This window comes from Heterodontus francisci, chromosome 24 (assembly GCF_036365525.1).
Source record: "Heterodontus francisci isolate sHetFra1 chromosome 24, sHetFra1.hap1, whole genome shotgun sequence".
In the NCBI taxonomy this organism is placed as follows: Eukaryota; Metazoa; Chordata; class Chondrichthyes; order Heterodontiformes; family Heterodontidae; genus Heterodontus; species Heterodontus francisci.
Genome location: NC_090394.1, coordinates 60,686,175 through 60,705,259, shown reverse-complemented (window position 1 = coordinate 60,705,259; position 19,085 = coordinate 60,686,175). Strand labels below are relative to the sequence as shown.

At 43.4% G+C, this 19,085-nt stretch overlaps 1 protein-coding gene across 1 annotated transcript; it reads right to left on the bottom strand.

The window, feature by feature from the left end:
* Window positions 1-1,380: 1,380 nt before the first annotated feature.
* On the bottom strand, window positions 1,381-15,284 carry galr2b (galanin receptor 2b). Its single transcript, XM_068056865.1, has 4 exons — window positions 15,247-15,284; window positions 13,909-13,955; window positions 4,818-5,209; window positions 1,381-2,131 (listed from the first exon to the last, which is right to left on the bottom strand). The coding sequence occupies exons 2-4, from the start codon at window positions 13,927-13,929 to the stop codon at window positions 1,381-1,383; spliced, it is 1,164 nt and encodes a 387-aa protein (XP_067912966.1). The 5' UTR covers window positions 13,930-13,955; window positions 15,247-15,284.
* Window positions 15,285-19,085: the final 3,801 nt, after the last annotated feature.

Sequence of the window (19,085 nt, the reverse complement as noted above, 5' to 3'; positions counted from 1 at the left end):
TCAGTATACACCTGCTCTCTAAGTTGGGAAATGGCTGTGACGTGTGGGGAACCTGAAGGAGAAAATAGATCAGATTATTCAAATGGAGAGGGAGAAAAGGACTATTCTAAGTGGGCAAGCTGGGTGCACTTAAATGTCACATTTAATCATTGTCCGTATTTGTATGAGATAGATTTGTGCTACAATCATTTTTTCCCTTATGTTTTGAGCTTTTTCTTCCCAGCCGGAACAATGCGCCAGCGACAAAAACACAACAGTGAGCAGTGCTGTGTCTGGAGAGAGCAGTTTGCGGTGGAAAGCCTAACATTCAAAAATTATGTCTGATCCTTCCAAATGGATGGGTAGTTTTTAACAGGGGTGTCCTATTCTTTCCCATATTAAGGTCAACTCACCCATCAGCCCAGTCCTCGTCAACCATTGACTCCTGATCCCCAATCACATAGAAATCAAAATTTGCATCTCCTCAACCTCCTCTCAGCCCATATCCCAACTCATACCTTCCACTCCTGAGTCTTGGCCTCTGTACTACACTACTGGTGGCAGAACCTTCACGTCCCTGTTCCCTAGAATTCTCTTTTAAACTCTTGCACTTTGCGACCCCTGTCCCCAACTACTAAGAATTTTCTCCAAGCTTATCTTAGGTGTCAACCATGGCTCAGTGGCAGCACTCTTGCCTGAGTCAGAGGGTGTGGGTTTGAGCCCCACTCTAAAAGGTTCAAACATGTAATCGAGGCTGACACTCCGGTGTAGTAGCAAGGAAGTGTTGCCCTATTGTCCATGCTGTTTTTCAGCCCACATCTGCTCTTTTAGGTGACTGCGAGGGATCCTATTTGAAGAGCAGGTGAGGTCTCCTGGCCAACATTTATCCTTCAACCAACTTTACTAAAAACAGATTACCTAATTGTATATCTCATTGCTGTGGGAGCTTGCTGTGCACAAATTGGTTGCTGTATTTCCCTACATTACAACGATGGCTACACTTCAAAAGTGCTTCATTGATTGCAAAGTACTTTGGGATATCATGAAAGACGATTTATAAATGCAAGTTCTTTCATTTTTGACCTTGCCTTCAATCAACTCCTCCCTACTTTCTCCCAGTTTCTAACTATGTTAAATTTCCAAGGTGCCATGTAACTTGACTTTTTTTTGGCAGTGACTTTTATAGTTGAAACACTAAAAATATGAATATTCAGTAAAATTCTCCCAATAAGTAAATGGTTCATTATTTAGATTTTTTAGATAGAAGCCTATATTCACCCACAGCAACAACTAACATAAGAACTAAAATAAAACCAGGTGTATATACACAATGAAGAGAAGGACACAAAAATTGTAGAGAGACTGAAAGTGAATGAGTTCTTTACAGACAGTTTTGTATTTTCAAGGTGTCTGCCGATATGGCATTGTGATGGTCATGGCTGTACCTTGAGGTTTCGAAGGTTGTCTGTCCCTCAGCTCACAGCCATGCTGCCTCCCGTTTTCATCGTTCAGGTGCGTGACTTCTGTGGAGCCGGTAACCATGTTTACAACATGAACCACATGGACTTTATTCATTCCTTTCTTGCTCAACAAGCAACTGAAAACCTTCTTGAAGCCTTTTCGGAAGTGCTTGGAAACCAGGGCGTAGACAATGGGGTTGAGGCAGGAGTTGGCATAGGCCATGCAGTGGGACAGAAGCCTGAGTGCATAGGTGGCTTGATTGAAGGGAAAATGCCCATAGTGAAAACACAAGATCAGCATGTGGTGAGGGAGCCAGCAGAGGCAGAACAGCACAGTCACAATTATAATCATCTTGGTCACCTTTCGCTTGGACTTCTTGGACTCAGATATGTCTTCTATTGGGTCCACTGCTGTCCAGAGATACTTGATTGTCCTCGCATAAGACAAGCTTATAATTGCAACTGGGACTATATATCCAAATATGAAAGTGGACATGTCCATGATTTTCCTGTTTGGTTCCTTCCATGCTGGCATGCAGATATAAAACCACTCATACGGGATGAGGTCGTAGTAGCTCAGGTAGGGCCCAGCAAAGATGATGGACAGTCCCCATATCACTGCCATGACCGTAACTGCGTTGAAGGGGGTCCGGAGTTCCCGGGATCGGAGGGGATATCGGATAGCCAGGTATCTACACGATTCAAAAAAAGATGTAAAGCTGATAAAATGTAGGTGCTATTTGTCACAAGAAGTAACCTGTTGTGTGATAATCGAGGCTGCTCTGAACACCAGTCCTCAATCCTGATCAGAAAAATGGCACCAGATTCACATGAAAATTCACAGAAACAGCAATGCTTACCATACCTGGAGGTATATAACAGCCAGGGGCATCTTAATGGGGCTACCACAGTGATGCTAAACGTGAGCACTTTAACTCTCACTGCCATAGAGTGAAAGATGGACACAGGTCTAAGTCCTGTTTCAGATCCATATCTTAATGGCATTGAATGAGAGGCTGACTGGAAGCTGTAGCTACTTGCTCTGGGAGAAAGAAAATTATTGGGGAGAGTCATACCTTGTAAGTCACTCCTGGGAGCCAGCTAGCAAGAATGGCCATGCATTGTCTTGGCTTGTGAAAGTGTCACATTAGGTGGATGAAGGGGATAAAATTAAAGCAAAACAGGGGAGATACTAAACGCAAAACTGGCAAAATGATACTAGAATGCCCACCCTTAAATTACCCCCTGCAAAGTTACTAATAATTTGTAAACCACTTTTTTCCTCTGTCTCATTTATCTAAGTTCAGACCTGAATAGATGTAACATCCCTGATTTCTGGCTGGAACCTGTGCTGGAAAAGGGGGAAGAAATGGTCCTATTATTCTGCTCCAAGAGTTGAGGAACCGGCACTTGTTGGGGTAAATGAACAGCCATTCCACAAAACAAAAGGAACATTAAAAGGGGATGCAATCAGGATTCAAGCATCCGGATAGCTGACAGAACTGCTTTTGTTGATGGACGATGTGATGGAGCAGTTCCAACACGCTGCAGTAGCATGTGGATTCCCGAGCATGATTCCCAACGTAATGAGTTCCTGATTGGCAGGGGAAGCACTGAGTGCAGACCGCCCACATTGCCCAGAAGGGAAAGAAGGAAATGCCAGCAGACTGAGTCACCTGGATTGATTCTCATATCCCTACCAGCAACTGGGTGAAACGTGGCGTTAACTATTCGCCTGCCACTTTAGCAAGAGAAGGTTGCACGTCATGGGGAATGCTGGAGAAGGCGAGAAATACAAGATCTTCAAAATGTCTGCAGGCTGGGTCAGGAGGAGGTATAACCTTAAAGTTAGAGCTAAGCCATTCAGGAATGATGTCAGGAAGCACTTCTTCAAACAAAAGGTATTGGAAATCTGGAACTCTCTCCCCTGTTGAGGCTGGGGATCAATTGAAAATTTCAAAATTGATAAATTTTTGTCAGGCAAGGGTGTTAAGGTTTATGGAACCAAGGCAGGTAAATGGAGTTAAGATACAGATCAGCCATGATCTAACTGAATGGCAGCAGAACAGGCTCAAGGGTCTGGATAGCCTATTCCTGATCCTGTATTCTTAAGTTGCCATTGCCTGGGTAAAGAACTGCCAACAAATGATTCAATTTTATCTCAACATATCCTTCAGTTTGCACTCTACCCTCAACAGATAATCAGATACTCCACAAAATTAATAAAATCCCACCATTGCTGTGCATTTAATGAGTCTTCAGTTAGAGCACATGGAAAAATAATTTTAACATCTGTCTCAAGGGAAAGAACTACTGCACATATCAGTTTATCTTCACAATAAGGTTATAGGAATGACTGTGTTGATCACAGGAGGTCTGCCCACATACAATTTGTGAAGAGATTTTTCAAAGTACTTCGTCAAGGGGCTCCTGTTTTAAAAAAGCAAGAGGCCAAGATGTGAATTATTTGAACGTGTAAAATTAAAGATTTTGCACCGCGGCTGCAAAATTGCTTACGTGAAAAATGAAACAAAAGCGGAAAATGTGGAAACACACAACAGGCGGCACCTGTGGAGAGAACAAGCAAATTAGCAGCTGGGGTGTGGAATGATCAAAAGCAAATAAGTCGCAACAACAGTGAACTGCAATAAAAAGAAAACACCCAAAGCAAGTGTTTTGCCACTGGTTCACATCATTGAAATAAAACATCGCAGATTAACCTTTTGGAGTACTGATTGTCTTTTGGAACGTGCATGTCTGTTAACTGTCAAAAATGATTTTTCAACAAAAATGCTTGTCGTTCTCTCTGCAGATGCTAATTGATCTGCTGTGTATATCTAACAATTTTTAGCTTGGTTCAGATTTCCAGTATCTGCAGTATTTTGCTTTTTACATGAATGTTCAGATTTGCACCATTTGTGATAATCGGCGCCATCGAGTCTAAAGGTGATGATTATGTAAGTATGGGTTCCTGCAGCTGTGGGGCTGAGGCTGGAACAAAGTGAACAATGTTGCAGAGGGCAAGTAAACCTATTTGTCTCTAATAATTCTTTAATGGCATGTAGGAATGTAGGATCATAGGAATTGCTAGGCAAACCAAGACCACAGTTCATCTAGATCGCCTTCCACCATCTCAGTAGACCCATGATACAATGATAATAGTCATTGCATAATCATAGCAATAATCCCTATCAATTATACAACAGACCCAGACATGAGATGATGAAACCCCTGCCCCACCAAGTGGTGGAAAGCTTTGGGAATCATACATCCAACATGACCTTTTTCCTCCCAAGTTACACTTATTATATGTCATATCTCAAATAATGGTATATTTTACAGAAATTGTATGATCCAGTGATCCTTCTCATACTGTACCTGTCGACTGAAACAGCAGCCAGAGTGAAGCTGCTCGCATACATCGCCAGGTAGATGAAGAAATGGACGGCCTTACACATGAAAGACCCAAAGACCCAACCTTCCAGTGTGTAGATTGTGGCTTGAAATGGAACACAGAATATGATGAAGAAGAAATCGGCCACACTCAGGTTGAGAATGAATAAGTTGGTTGTGTTGTGTCCCATCTGACCATTTCTGAACAACACAGCGAGGACCAGGCTGTTCCCAATTGTCCCAAGTAGGAAGATTAGGGAGAACACGATGGGCACTATGATGCTAGCTGGGTTCATCTGGTAGTTTTCAGAGGCATTCCAGTGTCCAGACGTCATGCTGTCATCGTCAGTCATACAGGCAGGTGTAGGGAGCAAGAACTGGAAGAAAAAGAGTTCCTATAAGGTAAAGCAATGTGAGCCTGGCCATTTACTCCCATAAGCTAACATCAATTATGATCACTCTTTGACTTGAGATGGAATGAGGATATGGCTGTTTGCCTCCCCACGCAAATTTCCCCCTTTTTCTACCACTCTATTCCCCAATATGGTGCAGTGTAGTGAGGGACAATCAAGAATCAAAAGAGGACGAGCCGGTGAAAATTACTTTTAAAGTATATTGAATCAGTAAATATATTTAGCCAAAATTTGCTGTAGCAGGACATCTAATGGCATCTGCTGTGAGCTAGACTTTCCCCTGCACCCTTCAGCTCCATATATTTTTGCCCACTAAGTTGCTGAAAGTGTGAGCTGATAATAGTGCAGCAAGGGAAACAGGGCATCTGGGACCCAAGTGAATGGGGCAACCAATAGGGTATCTCTTTAACCAATGAGATAAAAGGATTGGAAAATAAACAGAGGAAGGATTGAAAAGGAGGGTGAATTAAAGGAGGTGAATTCAAATCAGGTAGAGAAATAGAACGGGAAAGAAAAATTGGATTAAGAGAAAGAGAAAAAAGACAAAAAGAAAAAGTGAAGAAAGACATTAATTTAAAAACATTAATTTAAAATGTGACTTTCTTTAAACCATCCCAAGAAATTCAGAACCTGAAGGAATGAGACTCCACAACAGTAAAAGTTAATTTTCAGTGCCGGGGAGGTTGACTGACATTTATCACAACAGTAAAAGTATGTTTACATTGGCAACAGCAAGTTTCTAAAATAATGGAGAGGCTATGGGGGAGATGCCATTTTTGCAAAACTAATGTTCGAGCAGTGCAGCTCAGACAGCATCTTTTGATTGTTAACGCATGCCCCTCGCCTGAAGTTGCTGTACCATTTACCCATAAATAAAGACAAGTGCCATTAGCCTTGCTGTTATTTTGACAGCAAATTCTGCACCATGATACTCAAATTTATACTTTGGCTGCAAAAATGTGGAATTTCTCCTTAGATTAATCTTTTTTTTAAAATGGAAAACTATTGCAATTTTGCACTATTCTATCCTTGCCTCCGATTTCTCCTCAGTTAGCTGTTTGACCTGCTAGGTCCTCATGGCATGTCAGAAAGCATGTCTAGTATTAGCAAATGTACAGCTCAGAGTCCTGCAGTGTTTGGCTATCTTGCCTGCAGTCCACTCAGACTGTAAAGAGCAGCATGAGGATAAACCATTTTGGGTTGGATTTAAAGAACCATTGTCATTTGTGGGCATTTTTTTGGGCAGAATTTATTCTCATAACAGGCAGACATTCCCCTTTTTGACTACTCTTAACCCAGTGACCAACATTTTCAATTTATCTTGGATCAGGCATTACACCTGCTAAAGTGTGGTTCTTACAATCCTGCAGCCTTAACCCAGACATGCACACGAGAACAGCATACCCAAGGGGAGATAAGAATACCTACGCTTGAATCATAGAATAACGCAGCACAGCAGGAGGCCCATTTGGTCCATCATGCCAGCTCTTTGGTAGGCCATTCAGTAAGTCACGCTCCCCTGCTCAATCCCTATAGCTCGGTAAATGTTTATCCTTCAAGTTTATATTCAATTCCCTTTCGAAAGTTACTATTGAATCTGCTTTCTTCACCCTTCAGACAGCATTTGATTGAGTATGGCACTAAGGAGCCCTAGCAAAACTGAGGTCAATTGGAGTCAATGGGAAAATCATCTGGCAACTGGAGTCATACCTGACAGAAAGTTGAATGGCTATGATTGTCAGAGGCCAATTATTGCAGCCTCAGAACATTACTGCAGGAATTCCTCAGCACAACATTCTTGGCCCAATCATCTTCAGATGCATAATCAATGACTTTGGCTCCATCATACGATCAAGGTTGAGACTGCTGACAATTTTATGGTTTTCAGCTCTATTGACAACTCCTCCGATAATGAAAGCAACCCATGCTAGCCTACAGTGGGACCTAGACAACATCCAGGCTTTGACTGACAAGTGGCCGGTAACATTTTTGCCAGGTAATGACTAGTTCCATCATGAAAAGGCACAATCGCTGAATTCCCCTAATCCTAACCTCACACCATCATGGGAGTGCCAGCACCACAATGACTGCTGTGATTCAAAAGAAGGCCCACCACTGCCTACTCAGGATATACCCAGGATTACATAGGTTACACCAGTGCAGAAACAGGCCATTCAGCCCAAACAGTCCAACTAGGAATGGAATAGCTTTTAAAAATGCCCTGCCAGCATTGCACACATCCCGAGAACAAACAATAAAAATATTAAATGTTCAATATTTTAAAATTCATGTTGATAATTAAACTTATAACAGCAGATAAGTGCCTTAATGACATTATCCTGCATACATTGTTACCAGATCTGGCAGAGAGCCTTTAAAGACATGTTAGCAGAGGACAATACCCTTTAAATGCATTTAATCATGGCTGCATTTGCTGACAATGCAACCACTAGGTGGCGCAGCACTTGCACATGCGCAAATGCAGCCTCATGCACTGAAACGGCACTGTCTGCGATGTTTTTGCCAGCTGCCAGTCGTAAAGATGGCACTGCTCAATTTATAACAAAGAAAAACAAATGAAACCCAAATGCCCACAGTGGCTGCGATCGCCGCCTCCATCCCACCCCCAACAGTACCCCGCTTCCTCCTGCCATCAAGTTTCTCTTCGCTGTTGCCTCCCACACCCATCTGCTTACCACTTGCTCCACGCCTCATCACTTCTCCCCCCTCAACCACTCGCTCTCCACTTCACCACCACCCCCCCCCCCCCCCACCACCTGTAGGCCACTTGCTCTGGGCCTCGCTGCTTCCTCCCCCCTGCTCTGCCTCTGCCCCGCTCCCTCCTGCTTCTGCTCCCCACTCAGTCCTGCTCATAGTCTCCCTCCCCTCCCCTGCCTATCTTGTCACTTTCTCTCTTCCCCGCTTCCCCCCGAGTCCCAGAGCGAGTGGCCAACAGGTGGGAGGGTTAAGCGGGGAGTCAGCAGCGAGCAGACGTTGCAGTATGTGATGATGTTTTCGCGCACATATGCGAATTAGTCCTGGCAAGCCGGGTGCTGACGTAGATTGCACATGCACAGCACCATACTGACACCAAAGGTTCATTCTGCACATGTGCAAAGCTTGGAGACCTCTGATGATGTCAACGCTGGGCTGCATTGTCAGGAGTGTAATCATTAAAACATCTCTGAAAGCTGCACAAATCCTTTGAATTTTAGTATGACATTTGGTTAATGGTATGTTGGTGACTAGTGGAGACCATGATATCACAGCATGGGGAGATTGAGAGTATGGAAAACGCCCAGAAGTACTACATTTAATTTTACATCATATACACCTGCACGCACATACACACATATACACTTAAACACACACACATGTGCACAAACACACCTGCATACTCACGCACACATTCACATGCACTGATACGTATACACACACACACAGTGCACACTTAACAGGAAAACACATGCACACACACACATATGCGAACACAAATATATGCGCACACACAAGGGAGAAGGCTATGTAGTGGTACTGTCACTGAACTAGTAATCTAAAGGCCCAGGCTAATGCCCTGGGGACACAGATTCAAATCCCACCATGGCAACTGGTGGAATTTAAGTTAATCAATAAAGTCAATTAATTAATAAAAATCTGGAATTGAAAACTAGTCAGTAATGGTGTTATCAAACTGTCATCAATTGTCGTAAAAACACATCTGATTACTAATGTCCTTCAGAGAAGGAAATCTGTCATCCTTACCTGGTCTGGCCTACATGTAATTCCAGACCAACAGCAATGTGGTTGCCCTCTGAAATGGCCCAGCAAGCCACTCAGTTGTCAAGGGCAATTAGGGTTGGGCAACAAATACAGGTCATGCCAGTGATGCCCACATCCCTTGAAAGAATTAAAAAGATGCATACTTACAGGCTCACATCTGTACACATAGCTACATGCATATATGCATGCACACCTGCATACGCACCCACACAAAATGTAATTGCGTTCTCACAATGTAACAACATTTTGTAATGCAATTCCCCCCACTTGATAACACTGCTCGTGCTGTGTCAATTACTCTTGCTGTGATGATGCCCATTTAAGGATAAAATGAAGGTCATTTTAATTGAAGTGTAAAGTTTTACTGCCCATTTAGACAACACGACAAACATAACAGATTAGGGAATGAAGTGCCTTCTTATAAATGTTAATCTGTTCATTAGTTTTCTCAACATGTCAGCTAAACACCTCATTATTCAGGATCTAGCAAAGTTCAGCCAGAATTCTAAACACCTTAAGCGAACCAGAATTGTTATGAAGCAACTTTTTTTTATAAAATACTTTCTGTAGTAATCAGAATACCCGTATCCTACAATTAAGGGTTTAAGCTATGGCAGGAAATCAGCTATACACATCAGAGACAAAGAGAAAACAAGACAGCATAGATTCGCATTAACAGAACATTGATCCACATTACCACGGATTGCTAAAACTGGAACTAATACGAGCTATCATCAGCATTGAGTGTTACCATAGGCTGCTGATCTCACAGAATACTGAAAACATAGTGTGACATAATCAAGAATTACTTAAAGATGAGGGTCTAGAGCATATTATCACAGCGAGGTTATGCCCTAATGTATTCTTATCACAGAACAACACAACCATACAGTAACATTAATATGGGGTAGCACTACTACAAAGCAACAGTCCCATTTGCAGGAGGAACATTACTAAATTCGTAGTGACAGCACTGAGAAATGTAAGCATGGAATAATATTACACCAAAGTAGCTATAATACAGCATTGTTTTATCATCGAGTAACTATACGACATGTGACTTAAATGTATAGAAAAATTACCACGAATTAGCAATGGTATAATAAAAGACAGACAGAGGCTTACATTATAAAGACTCCTTCTTTGGCCTCCTTATCTCGAGAGACAATGGGTAAGCGCCTGGAGGTGGTCAGTGGTTTGTGGAGCAGCGCCTGGAGTGGCTATAAAGGCTAATTCTAGAGTGGCAGGCTCTTCCACAGGTGCTGCAGAAAAATTTGTTTGTCGGGTCTGTTACACAGTTGGCTCTTCCCTTGCGCTTTTGTCTTTTTTCCTGCCAACTGCTAAGTCTCTTCGACTCGCCACACTTTAACCCCGCCTTTATGGCTGCCCGCCAGCTCTGGCGAACGCTGGCAACTGACTCCCACGACTTGTGATCAATGTCACAGAACTTCATGTCGCGTTTGCAGACGTCTTTAAAGCGGAGACATGGACGGCCGGTGGGTCTGTTACCAGTGGCGAGCTCGCTGTACAATGTGTCTTTGGGGATCCTGCCATCTTCCATGCGGCTCACATGGCCAAGCCATCTCAAGCGCCGCTGACTCAGTAGTGTGTATAAGCTGGGGATGTTGGCCGCCTCGAGGACTTCTGTGTTGGAGATATGGTCCTGCCACCTGATGCCAAGTATTCTCCGGAGGCAGCGAAGATGGAATGAATTGAGACGTCGGTCTTGGCTGACATACGTTGTCCAGGCCTCGCTGCCATAGAGCAAGGTACTGAGGACACAGAAGACTACAGCAGAGAAACAGGTCATTCTGTCTTTGCTGGTATTTATGCTCCACATAAGCCTCCTCCCACCCATGTCCATCTAACCCTATATATGTCTGTGTGCTGTTATTGGACATATCTTCTGTAGTAAATTCCCCCTTGTTCTCTAATGTTAAATAATGTGTTAAAATTCCAACATTCTACCCTTTGATAAGAGTCACTGTTTCCTGGATTTCAGCCTGGTTACATCAACTACTCGGCACTGTAGGGACACTCTTTGTAAAATGATCTTAGCTTTGGAACTTGTAAAGGAAATAAACTTGCATACCTGTAGGATCTTTTGTGACCTCAGGAAGTCCTAAAGATCTTTTCAGCCAATTAAATATTTTGAAGTGTAGCTATTGTTGTAGGGGGAGTTTAGCGAGTTCTTTAAATCTGCCATCAGCGCCCCTCTCCTCAAAAATCTAACCCTTGACCCCACCGCCCTTGCAAACTACCATCCCATCTCCAACCTCCCTTTCCTCTCCAACGTCCTTGAAGGTGATGTCACCTCCCAAATCCATTCCCATTTTTCCCAGAACTCCATGTTTGAATCCCTCTAATCAGGTTTCTGCCCTTACTACTGTACTGAAACAGCTCTTATTAAAGTCAAAAATGACATCCTATGTGACTGTGACAAAGGTAAACATTCCCTCCTCATCCTTCTTGACCTGTCTTTGACATGGTTGACCACACCATCCTCCTCCAACACCTCTCCACTGTCATCCAGCATGGGTAGGACTGTTCTCACCTGGTTCCATTCTTAGCTATCTAATTGTAGCCAGAGAATCACTTGCAATGGCTTCTCTTCCTGCTCCCACACTGTTATCTCTGGTGTCCCCAAAGAATCTATCCTTGATCCCCTTTTATTTCTCATCTACATGTTTCCCCTCAACGATGTCATTCGAAAATACAGTGTTAGTTTTCACATGTACACCGATGACACCCAGCTCTACCTCACCACCACCTCTCTCGACTCCTATACTGTTGCTAAATTATCAGACTGCTTATCTAACATCCAGTACTGGATGAGCAGAAATTTCCTCCAATTAAATATTGAGAAAACTGAAGCCATTGTTTTCAGTCCCCATTCCAAACTCCGTTCCCTAGCTGCCAACTCCGTTCCTCTCCCTGGCAACAGTCTGAGATTTAAGTCGATGTGCTTCTGCCTCGTAATTGTGCCATTGCTAAGATCACCTATTTTCACCTCTGTAACATTGCCTGACTTCACCCCTGTCTCAACTCAGCTGCTGCTAGAACCCTCATCCATGCCTTTTGTCAGGCAAGCCCTCACCTGCCAAGAATGAGGAAAATAAATTTTGCCACATGAACATTGATTTTAAACTGCTGATGATGAAGAAAGAACTTGCTTTGAAAAACAACTGGAGACTTTGGCTGGAGAGAGACATTAGCATATCAACAGACAAGTACTTCAAAGGACAAAGGAGCTATTCCCTGCTCCAATTGAATCCACAATGGACTATTGATTACCAGAAATTGAAGCATTCCAGGTTAACTACTAAGATGGCCAAATACACAAACAGACGTGGTCATTCTAGTTTAGTCACATGACTGACTGACTGTTGGAGATTTTTTGAATTTGAACTTCCAACAGGGAATTTAAAATGAGAAGGCTGTTAGCTCCTGGACTGAGAACACCTCTCTCCTGTCTGCTCTCATCTCTCTTTCACCAGCTTCGGAAACCATTGTAGACACATGAACCCCAAAAGAGAAAAGTCTCCTACAGTGAACAAGGTTTAAGAAGAATACTGGGCCCCAATGAAAAGCAAGAGCTGTCTACAATCAAAGACTTTACGGTGAGCTGGAAATACAGAAACAGTAACAAGAAACCCTCTTCTGAGACTGCCTCAAACCTCTCTACTTTATTTTTCTTCTGCTCTTTTCTGTCCCTATTTGCATGAATGCATCGTGTGTGCATGCTAGCGTGGGCACAGTGTATATCCATGGACGTTAACTATATTAGAGTTAAGTTTAAGGCTTAATAAATTTCACTTTTCTTCTTTAAACCTAAAGAAAACCTGGTACGCTCACTTCTTTGCCTTATAATTAGAAAGCTGTGAACAAGGATTCACAAAGGGGGAGCTCAAAACACAGTGTGTTTAAAATTAAACCCTGTTACAATAAGACCAGGTGAAAACAGTAAAAGACCCCTTCTATTTCTGGCCTCTTGAGCATCCCCGATTTTAATCACTCCACCATTGGTGGCTGCACCTTCAGTTGCCCAGACCCCAAGCTCTGGAATACCCTCCCTACTCCTCTCCACCTTTGCATTTCACTTTCCTCCTTTAAGACATTACTTAAAACTACCTCTTTGACCAGATTTTTGGTCATTTGACCTAATACCTCCTTATGTGGCTTGCTGTCATATTTTGTTTTATAATGCTCCTGTGAAGCGTCTTCAGATGTTTTTATTACATTAAAGGTGCTATATAAATATAAGTTGTTGTTGAGTCAGTAACAATAGCAATTACAGTTCCAAAGTAACTGTAATTATAAAGCATTGGGAAAGTTATTAAACTAAACTCACTCTGAACAACTGACTTGCTGTGACTGGCAGACAGTAAGATATCACAAAAATATAGCTACCACAGTACAATGGCTTCTCAATTTTAGAAGGCGTTAGGGGACCATCTGCAGGTGAATGCCCGAAATGTGCCAGTACTGTGCCAGCACTAACCTGGCAGGAACGTTGTGTCTTGTTTGAAAGTACAGAACTTGTCAATAGAAAAGCAACGAGGGCTCAGCCATTATAAAGAGGTGTGGAGGGCAACCACAGACTCAATGATAGCCTACCGATGATAATGAAACATAGTGATGGGTTTCCTTGTGTGTGGTACACCTGACAACCCAGCAATAAAAAGCTCTGTTGTGGAGCTACCATAGCCATGATGGATCAAAAGGCCATATTCTGTGACGAACTCTCTACAGGACCTGACCTGAGTTCTGTGCACACAAACGCACGTTAAGAGATAGTTCGTATCGGACGATGCTTCTCATTAATGTAAAACCGAGATGATTTGTTATTGTTCGTACTATACCGCCGCCTCAAGGTCACTCACTTCAACATCAGAGGCTCCCATCAGTTTCTCCAGGGTCCCCTCTGAATCTGTAGAGAAGAGGTTTCATTAGAAGACGGCAAGTCACCCTGAGCTAACAACAGGTATTCCCACCTTCCCCTTTCAGCCCCTTCGCAAAAAGAAACAGCAACCCCAGCACAGACTCGCCGGGCCGAAGGGCCTCCTTTTTCTGTGCTGTCACCATTCTCTGATTCGATTGTCAACTTCTCCGATTTACGTCATGAGCGCAACTTCCACCGCATCAAATAACGAAGATTTTAAAAGGAATAAGGCAGTTTATTTATCAATTGACTGTTTCAGTGAAATCTTGTATTTCATTCATTCCTTCTTCAAAGTAACTAAATGGTATCTGAACGTTATTGCATCGGTCACATCAAACTTCTCGGTGTTTAAGACCTAGGAGACTGATGGCGACTCTCTCGTTTAATTCAGCAGGTTTTGCTTACATCTTATTGTTTCAAAGCAATTATTTGAATGAGAACTTTGCTTGTTTTGTAATATGTCGGAGATTACTAACTGCCCATAGTGTGTGTGTGTGTGTGTCAGTATCTCTAGCCCTCATAAGATCGAGGCATTGCAGTACTTTAGCCAACTAAGAATTCCTTGGTGGAAAATATGGAAAGTAGAATTAAAACTGAACGAGTCTAAGCGCCAAATCAACTTTCATTTAAATATATAGATAATATATAGTTTTTAATTCATCAGAATTCAATTGCACAAAAATATAACGTACACAAAACCCATTCCTACATACGAGTCACGTATTTATATAGATGTGTGTCTGCATTTTAGTGTGTGGCTATTTATATATGAAGTTGTATGTATACATAGATTACTTTTGTAAAATAGCTGAAAATATCATATCTAACATGCGTTATGTTGAGCTGCAGTCCTAACAAACACAGATACGTTTTAAATACCCTACCTAACCCAGTAGCTTTGATGTGTTGCAGACATCCGTTTCTCTTTATCTTTACATTTACACTCCATTTAAAGAGAGCATTCACATTCATCCATTCTCTGTCTTCTAACATATTTGACATAAGTAAACAGAAATGCTTTGCTTAGACACAACCACAACAAAAGCAAATATATAGCCAAAGTATAAGAGTTTGCGATCACACTCATTCTATATATTTAAAGTTCACACATATTTAATATATACAATGTTTATAGACTACTTAAACACACCACTACACATGTTTGATACTGTAAACCATGCAGACCGATCCGTTTTACGGATAATGGGATATTATTGTGTCTCAGAATATTTTCGTCCAAGTTAAACTGAGAATTTGGGATCTGATTGTTTTATCAAACCTGATTCCAGAGGCGGCAGTGATGCTGTTTCCCTTTTCTTTCGTTCTAGGATCCGTCACCAGCTCGCTAAGTGCTGCCTCTCAGTGTCCGACTTTTCATCTCCCACATCTCCCTCCACCGCTCACACTTACCACTCACTGCTCGCGTCTGAGATACACTGCGCAGGCTCCACATTCACACATTCACACTCACACACGCTCTCACACCCTCACTCTCACACTCACTCTCACACACCCTCATACACACTCACACCCTCACACTCTCACACAGCCTCATATTCATACACCCTCACACTCACGCACACTCTCTCACACCCTCACTCTCACACTCTCACACTCACTCTCACACTCACACACCCTCACACTCTCACACAGCCTCATATTCATACACCCTCACACTCGCACACACTCTCTCACACCCAAACACACTCACACTCACACACACACCTTCACACTGTCTTACACCCAGTTACACACACACTCACACTCACGCATACCCTCACACATCCTCACACTCACACACACCCTCACACTCACATACACACCCTCACACACCCTCGCATTCACACAGGAAATGGAGTCCTCCTCACAGACCTGAGGGCCAGGAGTGGACAGTAGTTCACCAGTTAGTGGTGCCACAGAGGTACCAGGGACAAATATTAAGAAGGGCCCACGAGACTACAGTGATTGTACCTGCTGGTATACGAAAAACCAAAGCCTGCATAAGACAGCAGTTTGACTGGCCAAAACTCCACAAAGATGTAGTGGAGTACTGCAGGAGTTGCCACATGTGCCATGTTGAGGGGAAACCCCAACGTATATTTCTCCCCGGTACTTCTGTAGCACCACTATCTGGTGAACTACTGTCCACTCCTTGCCCTCAGGTCTGTGAGGAGAACTCGTCAGTATCTCATTCCTTAAATAGTAACAATCAGGCACTCCCTCTGCTTCACTTTCAGACTGGGCAGCCTGTGCTAACTCTCACAATACTGGGTCAGCTCACTGAGCCTCACCTATGGAAAATCCATTTAATTCATTCCCTGGGTCTCCTAACTTTCCAAAGAAAGTCTCGGACAGACAGACCTCCTGGTCATCTGTTGGCAGTGCCAATTCAGTCTTCTCTGGGGGAGCTGGTTTGATCATGGCCTGATCCACTACACATTCAGGGAAACTGCAGGGGACTGTCTCCTGCCACTGCCCTGTCTTTCTGACCTCCTGCGGTCTTTCTTTCACTACTAGGGGGGGCGGGGGGTTTACCACCTTCAACCCGGCAGGTCAACCCCGTCTACAGGCAAACTAGGGACTATCCCTACAGTCAGCGGTCCCGAAACTAGGTCGCACTCCAGGTGCACTTATAGGTACAGGCATACACTGCCCTCCAATACCATTCACCACCATTTTGGTGTTCACTGCACGCTCAGGGGGAAAGGTCAGGCCTTTTCCCAGTAAAGGGGATCTAGTTCCCCCCCCCCACCCCCACCCGTACCAGTGTTAGGAGGATGCTCAGCAGAGGGCTGGTGAACTGTAAGGGACCCCTGCCGAGAACAAAAGGGGACAGGCAGGCACACAGCTGGCAAAATTTTAGAAAGAGAAGGGAAAAAAGTGACTAAGAGGGCAGGTTAAAAGAAGTCCAGGAAGACTCCCGGATGAAAACCCCTAATGTCCGGGTCAACCAACCCCGAAAGTGTTAAAAGTTAGACCCCACATCCTCCTATGTAAATGTAGACTCTGGAAGCACCCCACCGGAGTTGCTCTTACAGGAACCTGCAGAGACAAAGAGAGACCTTCAGGGAGCACAGAAACCATGAGGGTGATGCCACACCTAGTCGAAGTGCCACAGGAGCGTGCAGCCAAGTATGCACAAATATCTACAGGCAGGAGTGTCCCAGAGAACAAAGGGGAGATTAACAAAAAATCCTCCTCCACAGCCAGAGGAAAAGGGAACCATTCATCCCCTGAAGTCAAAGGTCTTTGCATGACTCAGAGAGTTCAGGATAGACCCGCCCACTATTAACTCTCCTGAGAAAAAAAGTGCAAATTAAAGTAGCCCTGGCACCCAGAAAGGACCATTTTAATAAGCTTTAAGATGGGTGAATGAATGAATGAGCAAAATGCATTGTTTTTCTTTCTGTATATTATATTTCTCTCAAACACTGTCATGAAATCCTGCCATTTTTGTTTCAAATCGCATTTCATTCCCCTGGGTGTGGAAGTGTCAGGCAAGTCCCCACCCGCCAAGAATAAAGAAAATTTATTTCGCCACATGAACATCAATTTTAAACTGTTGTTGGTGAAGAAAGAACTTGTTTTGAAAAGCAACTGGAGACTTTGACTGGAGAGAGACATTAGCATATCAACAGACGGTACTTCAAAGGAAAAAGAGGCTATTCCATGCTCCAATTTAATTCACAATGGACTTTTGATTACCAGACGTTGAAACATTCTAGGTTAACTACTAAGATGGCCGAATACACAAACAGATGTGGTCAGACTAGTTTAGTCACATGACTGGCTGACTGTTGGAGTTTTTTGAATTTGAACTGGCCACAGGGTTAAAACGTAGACAGCTGTTTTCTCCTGGACTGAAAACACCTCTCTCCTGTCTGCTCTCATCTTGTTCTCAACAGCTTTGGAAACCATTGAAGACATGTAAACTCAAAGAGAGCAAAGTCTCCTACATGAACAAGGTTTAAGAAGAATACTGGGCCCCAACGAAAAGTAAGAGCTGTCTACAATCAAAGACTCTATGGCGAGCTGGAAAAACAGAAACAGTAACAAGAAACCCCCTTCAGAGACTGCCTCAAACCTCTCCATTTTATTTTTCTGCCATTTTCTGTTCCTATTTGCATGTGAGTATCGCATGTGCATGCTAGCATGGGTGTGTCGTGTATCTGTAGGCATTCACCGAATTAGAGTTTAAGGTTCAATAAATTTCACTTTTCTTCTTTAAACCTAAGAAAACCTGGTGAGCTCACTTCTTTGCCTTATAATTGGAAAGTGGTGAACAAGGACTCACCAAAGGGGGAGCTCAAAACACAGTGCGTTTAACAATTAAAGCCTGTTACAATAAGACCAGATGAAGACAGCAAAAGACCCCTAGACACCTTTCTCACCTGGTCGTAACAACAGTCTCACACATCCTCACACTCACACACACATCCTCACACACACACACACACACACATCCTCACACACACACACACACATCCTCACACTCACACACACCCTCACACACACACACACACACATCCTCACATACTCACACACATCCTCACACTCACACACACATCTTCACACACACACACACATCCTCACACTCACACACACCCTCACACACACACACACACACATCCTCACACTCACACACACCCTCACACACACATCCTCACATACTCACACACATCCTCACATACACACACACACCCTCACACTCACACACACATCCTCACACTCACACAAACCCTCACACATCCTCACACTCACACACACCCTCACACACACATCCTCACATACTCACACACATCCTCACACTCACACACACATCCTCACACTCACACACACATCCTCACACACACACACATCCTCACACTCACACACACCCTCACACACACATCCTCACATACTCACACACATCCTCACACACACACACACACATCCTCACACTCACACACACCCTCACACACACACACACATCCGCACATACTCACACACATCCTCACACTCACACACACATCCTCACACTCACACACACATCCTCACACACACACACACCCTCACACACACACACACACACATCCTCACATACTCACACACATCCTCACACTCACACACACATCCTCA

Excerpts from the sequence above, each read along its gene's own strand:
- galr2b (XM_068056865.1), bottom strand. The coding sequence starts at position 13,929 with ATGGGAGCCTCTGATGTTGAA. Across the intron at positions 5,210-13,908 it reads TGGGAGCCTCTGATGTTGAA|TTCTTGCTCCCTACACCTGC; the intron begins GTGAGTGACCTT and ends TTTTTCTTCCAG. Across the intron at positions 2,132-4,817 it reads GCTGCTGTTTCAGTCGACAG|ATACCTGGCTATCCGATATC; the intron begins GTACAGTATGAG and ends TGAATCGTGTAG.